The following is a 15526-nucleotide window of genomic DNA, read 5'->3' as shown; positions in this document are numbered from 1 at the left end:
ATGACATAGTTTTTATATATTTGTTAGTATCTGAATTTTGTTGAATGTGTTTCAAACAAGTTAAAGCAAAATGCAACATTTCATTAAAAAAAACTTTCTTCGACGTTTCGACATAAGAAATAAACGTTTTTGTCAGAATGCCTGTCCTAGAGTTAAGTAAATTCAAAAGGCTATGCAGAAGGATGTGGTATGTTTGGACTTTTTTATTTGTGGATGTTTTTTTGCAGCGTTTGATTTTATGATAGACTTGATGACACTGACATACACTAAACTGTTAATTCTGTCTCTCGTCGATGCCGCCAAACCATTTGGCTTTTAAAGTGTAGGCGAAAATCTGATCTGTTCTGTGTCTGAGGATCGACTATGATTCAGTTTTTAGTGTTGGCAAACAACTCGATTATTCAATGCAATTTTGCTTTTTCGCACTAGATGGAAGTATATGTCAGGAAGTTGTGACACCGGCAAGAGCCCAAGACAAACATCAAGGTTATTTTTGCTGATGTGCGATTCTCCTCTCATAAACGTACCAAGCGTGTGCCTCGTTTTCTCTTTATTCTTTTATAGCGTTTGTTTGGGTCATGTGGTGTGCTAAGACACGTATTCTCAGAAGGACGGTAAGAGCCAGCATTTGAGACAAAATAGATGGCCCATTATAATTTGTCTCGTGTGTTGGCTCTTGTCCGTGGTCACTACGCAACAGGCTACTCATTCTCACAGTCAGTTCCGGCAAGAGTAACACTGCTTTATACACCTTTGCAACAGCACAGTCGTTCACCATACACTTTGAACAGTTTTATTCATTTTTTTTTTAAAGATGTTTTCAAATATTGAAATCAGAGTACAGTATTCAAATAGTGCTCTTCTAATATTGTTAAGATGAAAGATTCAAAATTACATATCTCCTTGTCCATACAACAGTCCATTGGTTAAGAACCTAGCCAATGAAAAGACTCCATGGTCCTGCTTATTTGCATAATGGAGCTTTTCACCCTTATCATTTTCATACTCTTTCTGAGCACAAAGGAAGACAGTTAGATTAACCACTGTGCTACTAATTATTCTCTAAAACGCTGACCACTTTTTTTGCAATATTTTTGCAATAATAATTATTTCTGCAATAATTACAATCACTATCATCTGTGTCTTGTTCCGTTTTTTAGCTGCCTGGCTCTGATGCATCTACTTAAAGTTTATGTCTCAGCTCTTCTCCTGCTGACAGGCATTTGTGTGAGTGTTGCTACAGTGTCAGACAGTTTCAAGGAATGCAGCCAGTTTTTCTACATGCGAACGGCGCCCGCGGGCATCCGGGGGGGCAACCTGAAGAGGATTTGCCAGCGCTACGGCGACAAGCCACGTTATGCCACACTGTACGATGGCAGCCGTCGCCTGGCACTCTACTCTGCTTACACTTTTAAAAAGTCGGATGGGCAGAGGAGAATGGACACCCCATGGATGTTCGAACCACAGGTATAGACTAGATTGTATTTGATTGTATACTTAACAGGTCGCTAGGACAGTACAGAGAGGTGAATTTATTGTTTTTCATTGACTTGTCAATGAAATGATTATTTTCTCTGCTCAAACTTCTCTGCTCAAGCAAATACATGTTTTGCACAGAAAGTAGAAAATACAGTCAACAGCAGACTATGTGTGACAAATATACTCTATAAAACTACATGCATTAAATTATTAAGTCTGTTTGTTTTTTTTACACAAAGCAAAAGCATTACAGCAATTAAAAATCCCACAGTTGGCCTTTCAGGAGGAGAGCGGAAACATGAGAGCCCTGCCCCCTAGCGATGACACTGACCCCCTGATCGAGGAGAGCCAGGCCCTGCTGGCGGACTACGTGGATGCCGTGGAGTACGAACGCAGCCCACTGAACCCAGATCAGCACCAGGCTGACAGCCAGGACAAAGCGGCCACCTATACCCTCACCAACGTAGTGCCGCAGATCACCGACTTCCTGGAGGGCTCGTGGGCCGCCTACCTAGAGTCCGTGCGTCGCCGTTTAAACAACTTCTGCCGGGGCGCCGCCTATGTGGTCACCGGGGTGACTGTTTCAGGGACAGCAATTCGGAGAGGGAACGAGGACCGAATAGCTATCCCCAAATACCTGTGGTCAGCCTATTGCTGCCCCAGGTACGACCGTAACTCTCCGTACGAGGTGCGTTACATGTTCCCCAGCTATGCGGCCTATGGCCTGAATGAGCTGGTGGGACACAATGTTGTGGAGGTGCCTCTGAAAACACTGGAGAAACTCCTGAGAAATCAAATAGACATAGACAAAAATGTAGGCATATTCCACAAGGACTGCGTCTCAGAAAACATCATCAAGAAAAAGAAGAAGAGGAGAAAGAAATAACCTCTGTATTTGTGTGTGTGTGTGTGTGCTTGTGTGTGTGTGTGTGTGTGTGTGTGTGTGCGTGCACGTGTGTATGTGTGTGTGTGTGTGTGTGTGCTTCCTTTGAAATGATGATGCCTAGAGAACATAAAAAAGCAGTTGAACCAAAGAGACATTAAGGTTTTTTTTTTTAATTTTTTAAAAGTGTTTTAAAACAAATATGTCAAAGGGTTACTACACAGTATTCACCACAAAGTTTTTTTGTTTCAGTGAGTAGCATCCATTATTGATGTTTAAGACCAGTTTTGAACTATGCCTGTTCTTGCACTTCTCACAGTGAATAAAGACTTTGTCACTTTGTAAAACTTTGTCTCTCTTAGTTGGTCATTTACATCTTTATCTTCCCAAGCAGCACACTACACTTCTGTGCTTCTCAGTCCAGCCTTTCACTGTATGTGAATTTCAATTAATGGAGATATCATTCATGAATAGATATAATATATTCACATGAAATTTGCAATCAACTGTTTGGAAGAATAACTGAATAACATGGGTAGTATGAAACATATTTATTTGTTCAAACACACTCTGCTTTTACCCTGTGACGAGATTAAGTTTCCAGTAATCGTGATTTTAACTGAAAAAAAACTTTTGGACAACCTATAAACTGTGTATAAGCTCTGTATAACTGTGTAAGTGGGGACAAACCCCACAGCACGATAATGACATAATTCGCCTTCTAGACTCCTCCTCCACGTGCGTTCTCTCCCTCCCCTCTCTCCCTCTCTCTTTCTCTCTCTCTCTCTCTCTCTCTCTCTCTCTCTCTATCTCTAGAGCAGGGCAGTACTTGAGAATGAGAACGCATGAGATGTTAGCCATGTCCTTCTCCTCGATCCTGCTGACCCTCTCCTTCTTTTTTGTCTCCATACACTCCAGCATTGATCCCTCCTTCAGGAGCTGCGCCCACTTCTTCTACAGGCAGATGGCTCCGAGAGGAGCGAGGGCACAGGGTCTTCGTCCAGTCTGCCAACTTTACCGTGGTCAGCCGATGTACGCCACCCTGTACGACCAAACTCGCCGTATGCCTTTTTATTCTGCATACATCTTCAGAGGCTCTGATGGCATGAAGATGAATATGTTTCCTTGGATGTATGAACCGCAGGTGGGCTGTGTTTACGGGTTTCTCAAAGGCTTAACGCACTTTAACTTAGCTCCATGCTGAATACAGTGACACATTCTGGAATTTTTACAATTTATCATCGAAAATGTTAAAAATAGAAATTGGAGGTAGCTGCACTTTTCTGCTGTGGCAGAAACATCTGAACTATGAAGGATGAAAGATGAAAGACGCAGGCAGAGGTGCTGGGGGCAATAAAATTAAATGACCTTCTGTTCACCTGCTGATATTCTCACCAATCATTATTTATAATATCTCTACTTTGTATTTTTATAGCCCTTGGAAAAACAGCTTTTCCATTAAAATTTTCCGTCTCCATTTCTTTCTCTCTCTCTCTCTATCTCTATCTATCTATCTACTTCACGGTGTCTCATTTCTTCTCCAAGCTCTTCAGAGCATCTGAGACGGGTAATATGCAGCCCTTCCCTCCTGCAGGAGCTGATCAGCGATTGGAGGAGAGTCAGGCCGTGCTAGCTGACTATACAAACGCTGTGGCTTATGAGCGCGGCCAGCTCAACCCCGACCAGCACCAGTCTAGCCCAGCGGCCAAGGCAGCCACTTACACCCTGACCAACGTAGTGCCAATGGCCAAGGACTTCCTCCAAAATCACTGGGATCCTTACCTGGACACCATTCGCCAGCGCCTCAATATCTACTGTCGCAGCACGGCGTACGTAATCTCTGGCATAACCACCACTGGACGTACCCTTCTCAGGCCAAACGCCCGCGGACTGACTGTCCCAAAACACGTCTGGTTGGCTTATTGCTGCCCAGACTTTGACCCTGGTATGCCTTACAGTTTACGTTATAAATTTCCCTCATATGCTGCCTATGGGCTCAATGAAGTTTACGATAATTTCGTCAGTGAGGTTTCGTCTAAGAGTCTGGAAGCCCTGGTCAAGACAGAAATGCCTGTAGATCAAAACTTTCAGCTGTTTGATGGCAACTGTGTTGGAGAATCATAACATAAAAATTACACGGACACGAGGAAAGGAATTAGTCGATGTCGTTTTAATATCTTTGGTGCAAAACTCCACTCTTGAATTCTTACCTCTTTTAATAAAGTCTCAATTAAAAAATGTGTCCACAAAATATTTTATTTTCAAACTGTGACTGTTTTATTTTCATACTCTGAATGTAAAAAAATGAGCCTGTCTTAGCTACTGTGAAGTTATTCATTACTAGAAATTCTTTGAATTTTGAACACAGAATAAAGTTTTCAAATGTTCTCTAAAATGGAAGTCTCATTTACAGATGTGTCTTTTTTTTGTATTACAGTAATCGTGAAGGATTATTAACAATAATTATTCATTTATTTCATAAGTCTGTCACTGAAGCGCACGTGAATGGCAGATAATTTCTTGTCATACCTAGCAATATGTATTACTCATTTAACCGTGTTGTCTGTTTCTGCAACACTTCCAACGTTGGAAGTCAGCAGTAGGTTATAACTGACGTCTCAGTAGGCAACATTCCAAGCAGATAGTGACATCACACACAACCCTATGCTACTTGTCTCACTCATAATGCAGCAATGGTACATGGACCATCTGAGACCAAAGGTGCGTGGCCAGTTTTGCATGCTTGCTTTAGATTAAGGGCCAGTGAAACTCTCATTTGAACGTGTCTCATTTCACCTAACCTGCATACTAAGTAAGAGCAAATAGATAGGAGCAGTGAGGCGTATCCACACACACACACACTCTCACTCACGCACACTCACATACAGAGAGACGCTGGAACAGACAGATCTGCCCGTGTCTGACATCTGCATTTTAACTAAGAAATATTTCAGCTTAGTTTCACAGTGTCTGTTTCTTGTTCTTGTTTCTTTTGCTTTCTCTGCCATGGCTTGGACTCAGCTAGAACGTTTGGTTTTAACTGCGGTTATGTTGATCTTGGTTACGGAGACACCGGTATGGGCTACGGTGGAACCCGCGCTTTCTCCCGAGTGCCGGCAGTTTCTGCACAAGGGCACATTGCCGATCGGCCTAGAGGACCGCTCCCTGGCGATCATCTGCCAACGCTACAATAGCAAGCCTCGTTATGTAACCCTGTATGACACCACCAGTCACGTTCCCGTTTACTCGGCTTACACCTTCAAGCGTTCGGACGGAGAGAAGAGGGTTGACGTCCCCTGGATGTATGAGCCACAGGTGAGTGACATCTGCACTTCATTACTCTCTTGACAAGGTTGCTCTCAATGCTACTGTACGTGCAGTATTGAAATGATAGTAATATGGATTAAGGATGTGGAAATTGCACACATTTTAGACTTCCATGTTATCATTCCATATTTCGAAGGTGCCATTGTATGAGGTGCATAGTCATATCTCTTCATCAGTGATCCTTGATCTAATGCATGAGCTTTGTACATCTTACCATGACACCATTATACTGTAAAGAACTGTTCAATGTAAGAACTGTCCTAATTACTAATCAATTTTTGATTGACTGTATATCTAATTAGTTATGTATTTCTTCGTGCAAAAATCATATGCATTTAACATTTCTTTTGAATATTTTTACTCTTTTAAGTTTTAAGGTAAGTCAGCGTTTCTCAGTTTGCTGTTATTTCCGTCTCTTGTTTTATTTTTGTTAAGAGCAGCTGTCCACCACATCGGACACTGGGGAAATGCAGCAGTTTCCACGTGGCTACATGCACCAGAACTTCGAGGATGCTCAGGCGGTGCTGGAGGACTATTCCAACGCTGTGCTATACGAGCGCAGCCAGCTGAATCCAGACGAGCACCAAGACGAACCCGACGACAAAGCAGCCACCTACGCCCTGACCAACGTGGTGCCCCTGATCCGGGAATTCAGCACAGGCCCCTGGAAGAGCCAAGAGCACGTGATACGCCGTCGACTCAACAACTACTGCCGTGGCGCGGCGTACGTAGTGACCGGTATCACGACGTCGGGCAACATGATCCGCCGACATAACATCGACCGCGTGGCCGTTCCGACCTACGTGTGGTCTGCGTATTGCTGCATCAACTACGACCACAACGCTCCATACAGCGAGCGTTACAAGTTCCCTGCCTTTGCCCACTATGCTTTAAACGAGAAGGAAAACAACCAGATCATGGAGCTGTCAGTCAAAAAACTCGAGGAGTTCCTCAAGAAGTCGACCTTTGCCGATAAGAACTTTCAGATTTTTGTAGACGATTGCGTGCCCCCGGGGTCGGCTTTATCTTAGCTCTGATGACACTGTCCTGGTTTCTCATTCTTATTCTTGTAGAACTGCACCCCCCTCCCCCCTCGCCACTCTCTCTGTTTACAGTCCATTCCTTCCAGTTCAGTCATGAATAATTTATTTGTATTAATCTATAAGTGTAATTTATCTGGTGTTTTTAATATACAAGGAAAAGTAAATATGCATTTCAGGTTATGATGTTTCTGGTTCTCAGTTTTTGTTAAAATTCTGATGTGTGATATTTGTAATGAAGTGATCAATGTCCCCGACCTTCATCTTCTCTAATAAAGTTCAGTTGTGTCCTGTTATTCTTGCCTCTAGTCATCCTCTCCTAGTTTTGAGTTCATTGTCAATATTATTCAAATGGTTCATGGGGTTTAGTATTAGGTTATTCAAATGCAGTTTCTAACGCCTGCAATATTCTCCCAGCTACGGCCTCTGAACTTCATAGTCACACAGAGCTGGTGGTTTATTACCGCAATAATCGAACATGCTTGTGCCAATAGTACTCCTCTCCATTCATTATGAGGTACTCATTAGTAAGTGATCTTCTTTCAACTCCAAGAATCCTGTAGTTATTAAATTCATTTCAAGAGCCCTTAAATTGAATATTGCCCTATAATCAGTCTAAAATGTCAGTTATTGACGGTTGAAGTACACATAAAATTCAGAGTGTATTCGGTATCAAAGAAACAATTTCACAACCCATTAACTAACTAAATTATTTATGGCCGTGACCAAAATTTAGAGAATTTTTTTTTCATAATGAACCAAATACATTTATAAACGGTTCAATGTGAAAAAAATCATGAGATTCACAGGTGGCACCAGAGATGTTAGTGTCCAATCCAATTTGATTTTATTTATATATATCACGCTTTTCAAAAAGATGCTTAACAGGATACCAGTCATCAGTCATGCCCCCCCCCCCTCCAAAATTTCTCATACACATCTCTTTTCACAAGACGGGACATAGGTGGGAGTCTGCCTTTCCCTGACAAAAGCCAAAATCTTTGAGCATGACAGTGCTAATAACACAAGGTGTCATATCAGTCCATTAGATCAGAAAGGCTTTCAAATGCGTCTCTCCTGACTTTCAAAAGCCTGAGGATGTATAAAAGGCCTCTAAGAACTTTTACTGATAGGTTTGTGAAAGACTCCACATCCATCCACTCATGGGTAAAGCACTGGGCAATCAAACTAGCCACCTCATTTGCATATAGTTTGCACTATGCACTAACCTAACACGACGTATTCTTTCTCCGCCTGTGAAGTGAAGCAGAAAGATATAGAGAGAGCGAGAGAAGCAGGGACTTGAAGGTTTTAGTTTTAGTAAAGGGACTTATAGTGGAGACACACTTTGGAAAGAGTGTGACACCAAAAAGAACGTTTTGGCACAGGGAACGTTTAAGAAGATTGACTCATCATGAAGCACTCTCTTGAGCGCTTTGCTGTGTCTCTGGGTTTGTCTTGGCAGCTCGTGTATTTGGCCGTGGTGGTGGTGGTGGTGGAAGCCAGTGTTGTGGATGACTTCAACCACGTTGAACGCTGCAAAGACTACCTGTACATGGGCACCCCACCCCGAGGCTATCTCAGCAGAAGCCTGAAGAAAATCTGCCAGCGATACGAGGACAGGCCACACTTTGTGACTTTGTACGACCCCAAGAGGCATATCCCTATTTACTCCGCGTACACCTTCAAGAAATCCGACGGGGACAAGCGAGTAGATTTCCCCTGGATGTTTGAACCCCAGGTCAGTATGTATGGTAAAAAAAAAAAAAAGACTCTGTATTTCAGCTCTAACGTCTGGTAAAATCACATTTTTTTTTCTGCGGAGTAAGCGTTGAATAAATTCTTACACGTCGAGCTACTGAAAGGGAGAATTTGTTTATGCAAATCATTAGAGTGTATTTTATGACATGCATTAACGTTCGTCAAGGGGAAGCGTAATGTGTAGGAGATATGGTGCTTAATTAATGGACTAAAAGTTGCATCAACTTTTAGGCAGAGTGCACCATTCCATTTGAATTAATTATACACTCTGGACAATTTTTAATGCCATACATAACTCCCTTAGTATTTACTACATTTATCACAAAACAATGTACTCTTTAGACTTTGGGGTTTGAAACTGAATAACCTAAACAAACAAAAATGAAAAATAAAAGTGTTTTTACTGAAGATGCTTAGTCATTTTAATACTATTTCATTGTCTCTTCCATTTTTCTTTTTCAAAGTTGTACTCATCTTTTATTTTAAACTCCAGCCTTCTCTTTTCACACCTCTGAATCATCCCTTACGTCTCTCTCTCTCTCTCTCTCTCTCTCTCTCTCTCTCTCTCTCTGCCTCATTCTTTCCCTACACCCAGCTAGCATCTGAGAAAGGCGGCAGTAACATGGAACCCTTCCCCCAGTCATCTCTCATGCACAGGAACTTTGAGGACACACAGGCCGTGCTGGAGGATTACACTGACGTGGTCCAGTACGAGCGAGGCCTCCTGTGCCCCGACGAGCATCAGTCCGACCCCACAGACAAGGCCGCCACTTACACCCTGACCAACGTGGTGCCACAGATCCGCGAGTTCAGCATAGGGCCGTGGGCCGAACACAAGGAGCTGATCCGCAAGCGACTAAACAACTACTGCCGGGGCACGGCCTTCATGATCTCGGGGGTCACCACGGCGGGCAACATGATCCGGCGTGACAACACAGACCGCGTGGCTATTCCTGAGTACATGTGGACAGCCTACTGCTGCACCGACTTCGACCATAACGCACCCTACTCTGAGCGTTACAAGTTTCCCGTCTTCGGCGCCTACGCCTTGAATGACCGCGTCAGCAACCATGTGGTGGAGGTTCCCATAAAGAACCTTGAGAAGTTCCTCAAGGGTAGGATGGAAGTGGACAAGAACTTCCAGATTTTCTACAATGACTGTGTACCTGATGCTTGATGTTTACATAGCGAATTAATCCCACACCCCTATCCATATTATACTGTTCTTTCCACGTTCCATAAGGTGATAATGCTTACACTTGTGCCTGGATCTGGTTATATTCTCCTCGATTTAATTAGGGCTTGATTTAAGTGTAAAGAGCTGTCTGATAAAATACGTCTGTCTGAGAGCTGTCTCTGAAATATGTAGTTTTAGAAAAAGTTGCTTTCTCCACTAATCTCTGTTGGCAGGAAATTGATTATTCTATTATGTGGGTTTTTGCGTTTTGAGTGTGAAAGATGACTGTGAAAAATAAGATGTGAGAGTTTTTAAGATGAAACACATTTGTTAAAACACTTTGACTCAGTGAGACAGCTGTATCCCATTTAAAGTCTTGATCTCTCTCTCTCTTTGATCAGTGGCTGTATTTGCATATTTGGCTCCGGTGAACAGCACAATGTGGGATGCGTACCAAGCTGACAGAGTTTTGGCAGAAGTTCCATATTCTCATATGTGTGTACAAACACCAAAATAAAGATCGGGTTCCTCTACATATTTTTGCATGAGTCTAAATTAACTGTCTTTGAGGATCTACTCAGTAATTTATTCAGAAAGGGGTTTACACAGCATACAACTAATGATATAATTTGATGCAATGTCTGCAAGGGGATGTTAGATTTGTGAGAGAATACAACTTCTCAATGTCAATGTCAATTTTTTTATTTTTAATTTCTTGTGTGAGGAGTCACATGACCATGGGGTAAGTTGCTTTGCTCGAGAGTACAATGACAGAAATAGGCTTACTGGGCTGTTTCCTCTTATCATTACTTTACTGCCTCAAGACACTTCTGTGGGATCTCATATGCTACTGCATGTCCATATTACTTGTGAAGTCTTACTCTGTCAGTGCCTTTGAACCGACAAAGTGAGTAGGCCTACATATTACAAATTGCCTGAGCTGATTTGCAAGTTAAACAAAAGTGTCTCACTCTGTGTAGACATCAGCTACATATGAGTGTACAACAGACAGCGCAGAGTATACTACAGCCTTTAAGAACTATGGGAGACATTGCAACTCATTACTATTTTTCATTTCAACATACTGTGAATCATTTCCAGTCACCTATTTAATTTGAATATTTCTGTAGACATTAAGACTTTCTCTAAACTGGTCATCAGTGTCTTTATTACTTCTTGGCAGTTTGAGGCAGACAAAGATTGTAGAAGGAGCTTTGATCTAGACACCCAACTTGTTTCCATGACACCCAGCCGAGCCTCTGCACAGATGCTTTGTCAAGTGGAGAGCCATAGTAGTGAGGATCCATCACTAACAGGTAGCTTCCCTGTTTTCCAGTGCACACTCCCAGAATCCCTTTGGAAGAGTTATCCCTGTCCCCGCCCATCATGACAGGGGAACCATGGATGGTAAAATGTTGATGCAAGTCCTCGGCTGCTTTGGCAAGCTCTGAACCGCCACTCCGCACGTGAACAATTCGGCACGGAACGTCGTAAAAATGGTCAAGCACTATGGCGGCCTCAAAAGTTCCAATCCAGTCTTTAGAGCCGCAGAATAACGGGGGTTTGTCACCAATTGTAACCAAAGCTCGCTGGATTTCAGGGAGACTGGGTGGGGATCTGCAGCTACTCTTTGGAGGTGACCAATTATGACACAACCATGAAGAAATGGTCTGTACAGTCCGATAACCACAACCCCAACCTCTGTCGTCCTGTCCGTCACAGCCGTAGTGGTAGTAGAGGAAGTCTCCTTTGACAAGGGAGCATCTGGTACATTCTAAGACTGGTTTAGGTAGTCCTTCGTGGGCATTCCTCACTAAAGATTCTACCCATTTTTTGTTTAGAGATGTCATCTGTTCTCCGCCACCACCCCAATCGATTTCCTCACAGTTCTCAACACTGTCCATGTCAATGACTTGCTAGTTATGTCGTACTAAACCGAAACCAAGTTGGGGTGTCAGGATTTTTATGCTACGCATTTTGTGCTTTGTGTCTGTGAATAACCTTCGTCTCAAAATATACCAAAAATTCTGAAATAACGCCAGGTTAACCTAACGCGAGCGGACAGACGGAACAGTTGCATTTGTCCGTCAGTTTAAGTCCTCCCCAGAAAACACTGCAAGAAATAAATTACGTTCCTCTACGGACCGCAACCTCCTTCACATCTGACCAACAGTTGATAGTTCTTTAGAGTTTGAAATGTACTTTTCTCATGATTCTAGCACTGCGAAGCACACAATGTGCAAATCGTTGATTAAAGATTCATATAATCTTCCATTCTGTCACGGATTTAACCCACCCAAATCTAGTACGACAACGTATCTGACATGACAGTTGTAATCCCATTTCTATTGCTGATCCTCGTTTTCAGGCGCGTGGATCTTGATTTTCATTCCAATTTTTCAAATTTGAATTCTGACGGTTAGATACAGATTAAAGACGTTAAAAGAGAAATAAAAAGTAAGTCGAAAAGAGCAAGCGAAATTCTTATTCATTCTCAAGAGGCAGTCATTTCTAAAGAGAAAATTGACGGAGTTGTCGATGAATTACTGGAAAATGTTGGGGGGGGGGAAAACTGAGCAATTATGATGAAAAGGGAATTCTTCGGTCGAGGAATTCCTTTTTCACCTGACTGCTAGGTGAGAATCTCCAGGCGCCGTCACACTGTACACCTCTTCTTGACTTCCTAACATCCACTGAAATGGTCATACCTGTAGGATTACAGCAGTGTGGGAGTGAATCTAAGGTAATTATATCGAAATATGAGTGAATGGTGTCGTATTTTAAGTCTTAAATTTATGACTTGATGAGCGTCAGGAAACTGAAATCTTTTATTGACCCTAGTTCATTTTTAAGGTTAGATTGTCCAGTCAGACAGCTTGTTACTTGTCTTTCATTCACTAAACATGTCTTGAAATTGAATTAGTCATAATTTCCTAATAGTAATATTGTTGTCATTTTAGGTGAAAGCTGACTGGCTCGTCTTTTTCAATAAACTGGTGTTCTCATCGCGGCCTCTCTGCAGTCTTAGTGGAAGTTTAATAAGTTAGAAGTGCACCAGTTGTGGTGCCTATTGAATGCCGCCACAGAAGGTAATGATTTTCTCCTTCTTGCTTTTGCTCTCCAAGTGTGTGTTTACGTGTTTTCAGTGTTATTAATGTACTTGTCTCAGAGGGCTTCAAGCAAGTGGCGACCTGCTGAGCCCTACCTGGCTGCCAATGACCCCCACTATATGTGCTGTTGGATTGCTACACTTCTCCTTGCACATCATGAAGGGTGGCTGTTAGTTTTGTTCATGTTTTTGTTTTACAGTCAAAGAGGATTCAGTTCTTACACGGTTATTAATGCTGCCAAATCAATAAAGTTATTTACAGGATACAGACCAAAATTATGTCTCCGTTGCCTTTTCCATGATTTAAGTCCTGTGCTCATTTACAGAGGGTGAATCTGTGTGTGTGTGTGTGTGTGTGTGTATTTTATCCTCACCCTACAACACCTTTTACCTTTGAAACACATATTCTCTTGTAAAACATCTTGAAGTGCTGCATCTGTTTGAGTCACACTTTTCTCTTGAGTTCATTTTTACATTTTATACCCAAACAGAGTAACTTATCATAACCAGCTCTAAATTTAGCATATTCTGAATACTAGCCTTGCCAGACACTATTAAATTGGTTAAGAGGATGATTTTTTTTAACTGTTGCAGGAGCTCACCTTGTCAGTCCGCTGTTTTCCAGCAGGGGGAGCAAGTGCTTAAGGAAGCAAAGCTGGTTCCCATGCACCCTCCCGTTCGCATTTATGAGGACTGCTGCATGGCAACTGTTAAACTTGACCCGATGTCAAAGACCAGCTGTAAATTCATATCCACTCTTGGGTTAGTGTTAATCCTTATTATCTTTTGATTTAAATCATGAGGATGAAATGCTGATTTGAAGAACTGATTTGGAAAATGTGTGTTGATCATATGTGTAGCATTTATGTGGCATTGTTTGTATTGCAGGTGTTTGGTTGACAGCTTGAGGTCACACTTCATATCAGAGCTTGTTTATCAGGCTGCAAGATAATGTCCTCTGCTTCAGCTCTCAGGCTTTTCATCTGACTTATGATCCACAAGGCCAGGTTAGGAGCTGAACATTTGTGTAGTTCACTTAAATAATTATTCACAATTTATATGTCTATTAAAACAGGTTGCTAAATTTATTTTGGATGGATTTGGTCTCTCATGCCAAACTTGATAGATATTCATAAACTACCATCTGAGAGCCAATCCATACCATGTTCCTCCCAACCCCTTGAACAAAGCTTGCTTTTTCAGTGGATCCGCCTTAACTTTTGTGTCAACTCAGATGCCAGAAGAGACTCAAGTTCAGTTCTTGATCTGTTTCATAAACCTTAGATATCTGCATGCCAATTTAATGCAGGTGGCATGCAACAGAAGGTGACAAAGCTGTATGTCAGTGCTGTGACACAAGAGGTTGTTCCACGTTCTCCACGATGAGGGTTGTATAGCACGTCAAGATTTCTAATGGAAACCGGTGTGAATCAGAATGCTTGATTTTTACCATCAGCATAACATTTTCATGGTCCTTCAACCCTTGAGCCAATTCCTAAAAATGCTTCAAAATTCACGTAATACCTCGTCTTCTGACCTCTTTACATTTACAAAAGGAAGCAAACTTAGGGGTTGGTCCACTTACAGTCCTACCAGCAGAGACCAGTCATAATCAAATCTTTTGAGTAATGATATGCTTGCCACAGGGCTGTGAGGTACGTACTGATTTATTGAAGGATTCCTTACATCATACATGTTTCTGTGAGAGGCTTTTAATCAAGACATATTAGATCAGACTGTTTATTATTAAGTTTTCCTTATTTTGCTGCTTCTCAAGCAGTGTGACATTCAAATTCAGTCAGCTGAGCGAATTTAGGGATTGAGATAGGTAGCAACAAACTGAATGCTTGTTGCATATTTAAAGTCCACAAGAGGCCACTAGTGAGGCATAGATGGTAGATCATATTTTGTCTAATGGAGCGTGCTATGCCAAAACGTTTCTGGCCAAGGATTTTTCTTTTTTTTTAATTAAAAAGAATAGTACCAAGTTTAACTGAATCTTTGCAGAATCTTTACACATTTATAACATTATTGTTTAATGTGGAAACTGTAACTTGCATTGGTTTAAAAGCATCTGCTAAATGCCAAATTGGAAATTGGAAATTGGAAATGGACATTTCCTTGTTTTGTCCCTGAGTTGTTAATTGGGTTTATAGTTACATCTCAAAATATTTGTTATTAAGAGAAAATCATTTTACCATTCATTGTTGTGGCATCTTGGAATCACATCTATATGAGTGAAGAAATACAGAATATATAGCTACCCAAAATACATATTTTTTATGTTGACATAAACAGTAATTTGACTCAAATACATGTACTGTTAAAAGTTGGACAGATCATCAGCTTTAGAGTAAGAGTAACAGACAGCGGAAATGCATCTCAAATCCCCATGCTGACGGAGAGGCCACCGCTGGAGAGGATACCAAAACAGCTCTTAGATTAGATCCCATTGTCAGGGAAAAGAAAACAAGATGTATTAACATCAACAAATAGAATGGTAAACATTTAACATATTTGCCCTGTACTGACCTTTGCTGTGTGTGTGTGTGTGTGTGTGTCCTGAGAATAACTGCATTGATTATACCATTAAACCTCTAATATTACTTAGTGTTTAGAAGAAGTGACTATTAGAGTCTAATATGGAAAGTTCTGAGTGAAGTGCAGTGGTTAATGTAAAACCTGTTGGAGATTTCACCCGAAGTAAATGAGTACCAAGGAATATTCTGTGAAGTGTTTTCTAGAATATT

The 15526-nt window shown here is 41.6% G+C and overlaps 5 protein-coding genes and 1 pseudogene across 5 annotated transcripts; 5 read left to right on the top strand and 1 right to left on the bottom strand.

Moving 5' to 3' along the window:
- The first annotated feature begins 1173 nt into the window (after positions 1 to 1173).
- Positions 1174 to 2814, top strand: LOC115816293 (endonuclease domain-containing 1 protein-like). The gene is made up of 3 exons (XM_030779254.1): positions 1174 to 1467; positions 1751 to 2293; positions 2725 to 2814. The coding sequence occupies exons 1-3, from the start codon at positions 1174 to 1176 to the stop codon at positions 2812 to 2814; spliced, it is 927 nt and encodes a 308-aa protein (XP_030635114.1).
- Positions 2815 to 3221: 407 nt separating this feature from the next.
- Positions 3222 to 4486, top strand: LOC115816292 (endonuclease domain-containing 1 protein-like). The gene is made up of 2 exons (XM_030779253.1): positions 3222 to 3506; positions 3908 to 4486. The coding sequence occupies exons 1-2, from the start codon at positions 3222 to 3224 to the stop codon at positions 4484 to 4486; spliced, it is 864 nt and encodes a 287-aa protein (XP_030635113.1).
- A 924-nt stretch (positions 4487 to 5410) lies between these two features.
- Positions 5411 to 6720, top strand: LOC115816290 (endonuclease domain-containing 1 protein-like). The gene is made up of 2 exons (XM_030779252.1): positions 5411 to 5677; positions 6130 to 6720. Exons 1-2 carry the CDS (start codon positions 5411 to 5413, stop codon positions 6718 to 6720), a joined length of 858 nt encoding a protein of 285 aa, XP_030635112.1.
- A 1423-nt stretch (positions 6721 to 8143) lies between these two features.
- LOC115816289 (endonuclease domain-containing 1 protein-like) lies at positions 8144 to 9667 on the top strand. Its single transcript, XM_030779251.1, has 2 exons — positions 8144 to 8470; positions 9086 to 9667. Exons 1-2 carry the CDS (start codon positions 8144 to 8146, stop codon positions 9665 to 9667), a joined length of 909 nt encoding a protein of 302 aa, XP_030635111.1.
- A 798-nt stretch (positions 9668 to 10465) lies between these two features.
- Positions 10466 to 11733, bottom strand: ufsp1 (UFM1-specific peptidase 1). The gene has a single exon (XM_030780901.1). The coding sequence runs from the start codon at positions 11569 to 11571 to the stop codon at positions 10837 to 10839; it is 735 nt and encodes a 244-aa protein (XP_030636761.1). The 5' UTR covers positions 11572 to 11733; the 3' UTR covers positions 10466 to 10836.
- Positions 11734 to 12249: 516 nt separating this feature from the next.
- On the top strand, positions 12250 to 14106 carry LOC115816288 (zona pellucida sperm-binding protein 3-like; annotated as a pseudogene).
- Positions 14107 to 15526: the final 1420 nt, after the last annotated feature.

This window comes from Chanos chanos, chromosome 7 (genome assembly GCF_902362185.1).
Source record: "Chanos chanos chromosome 7, fChaCha1.1, whole genome shotgun sequence".
Classification (NCBI taxonomy): domain Eukaryota; kingdom Metazoa; phylum Chordata; class Actinopteri; order Gonorynchiformes; family Chanidae; genus Chanos; species Chanos chanos.
Note: the sequence above shows the minus strand (reverse complement) of the source record. Positions and strands in the feature narration are given on the sequence as shown.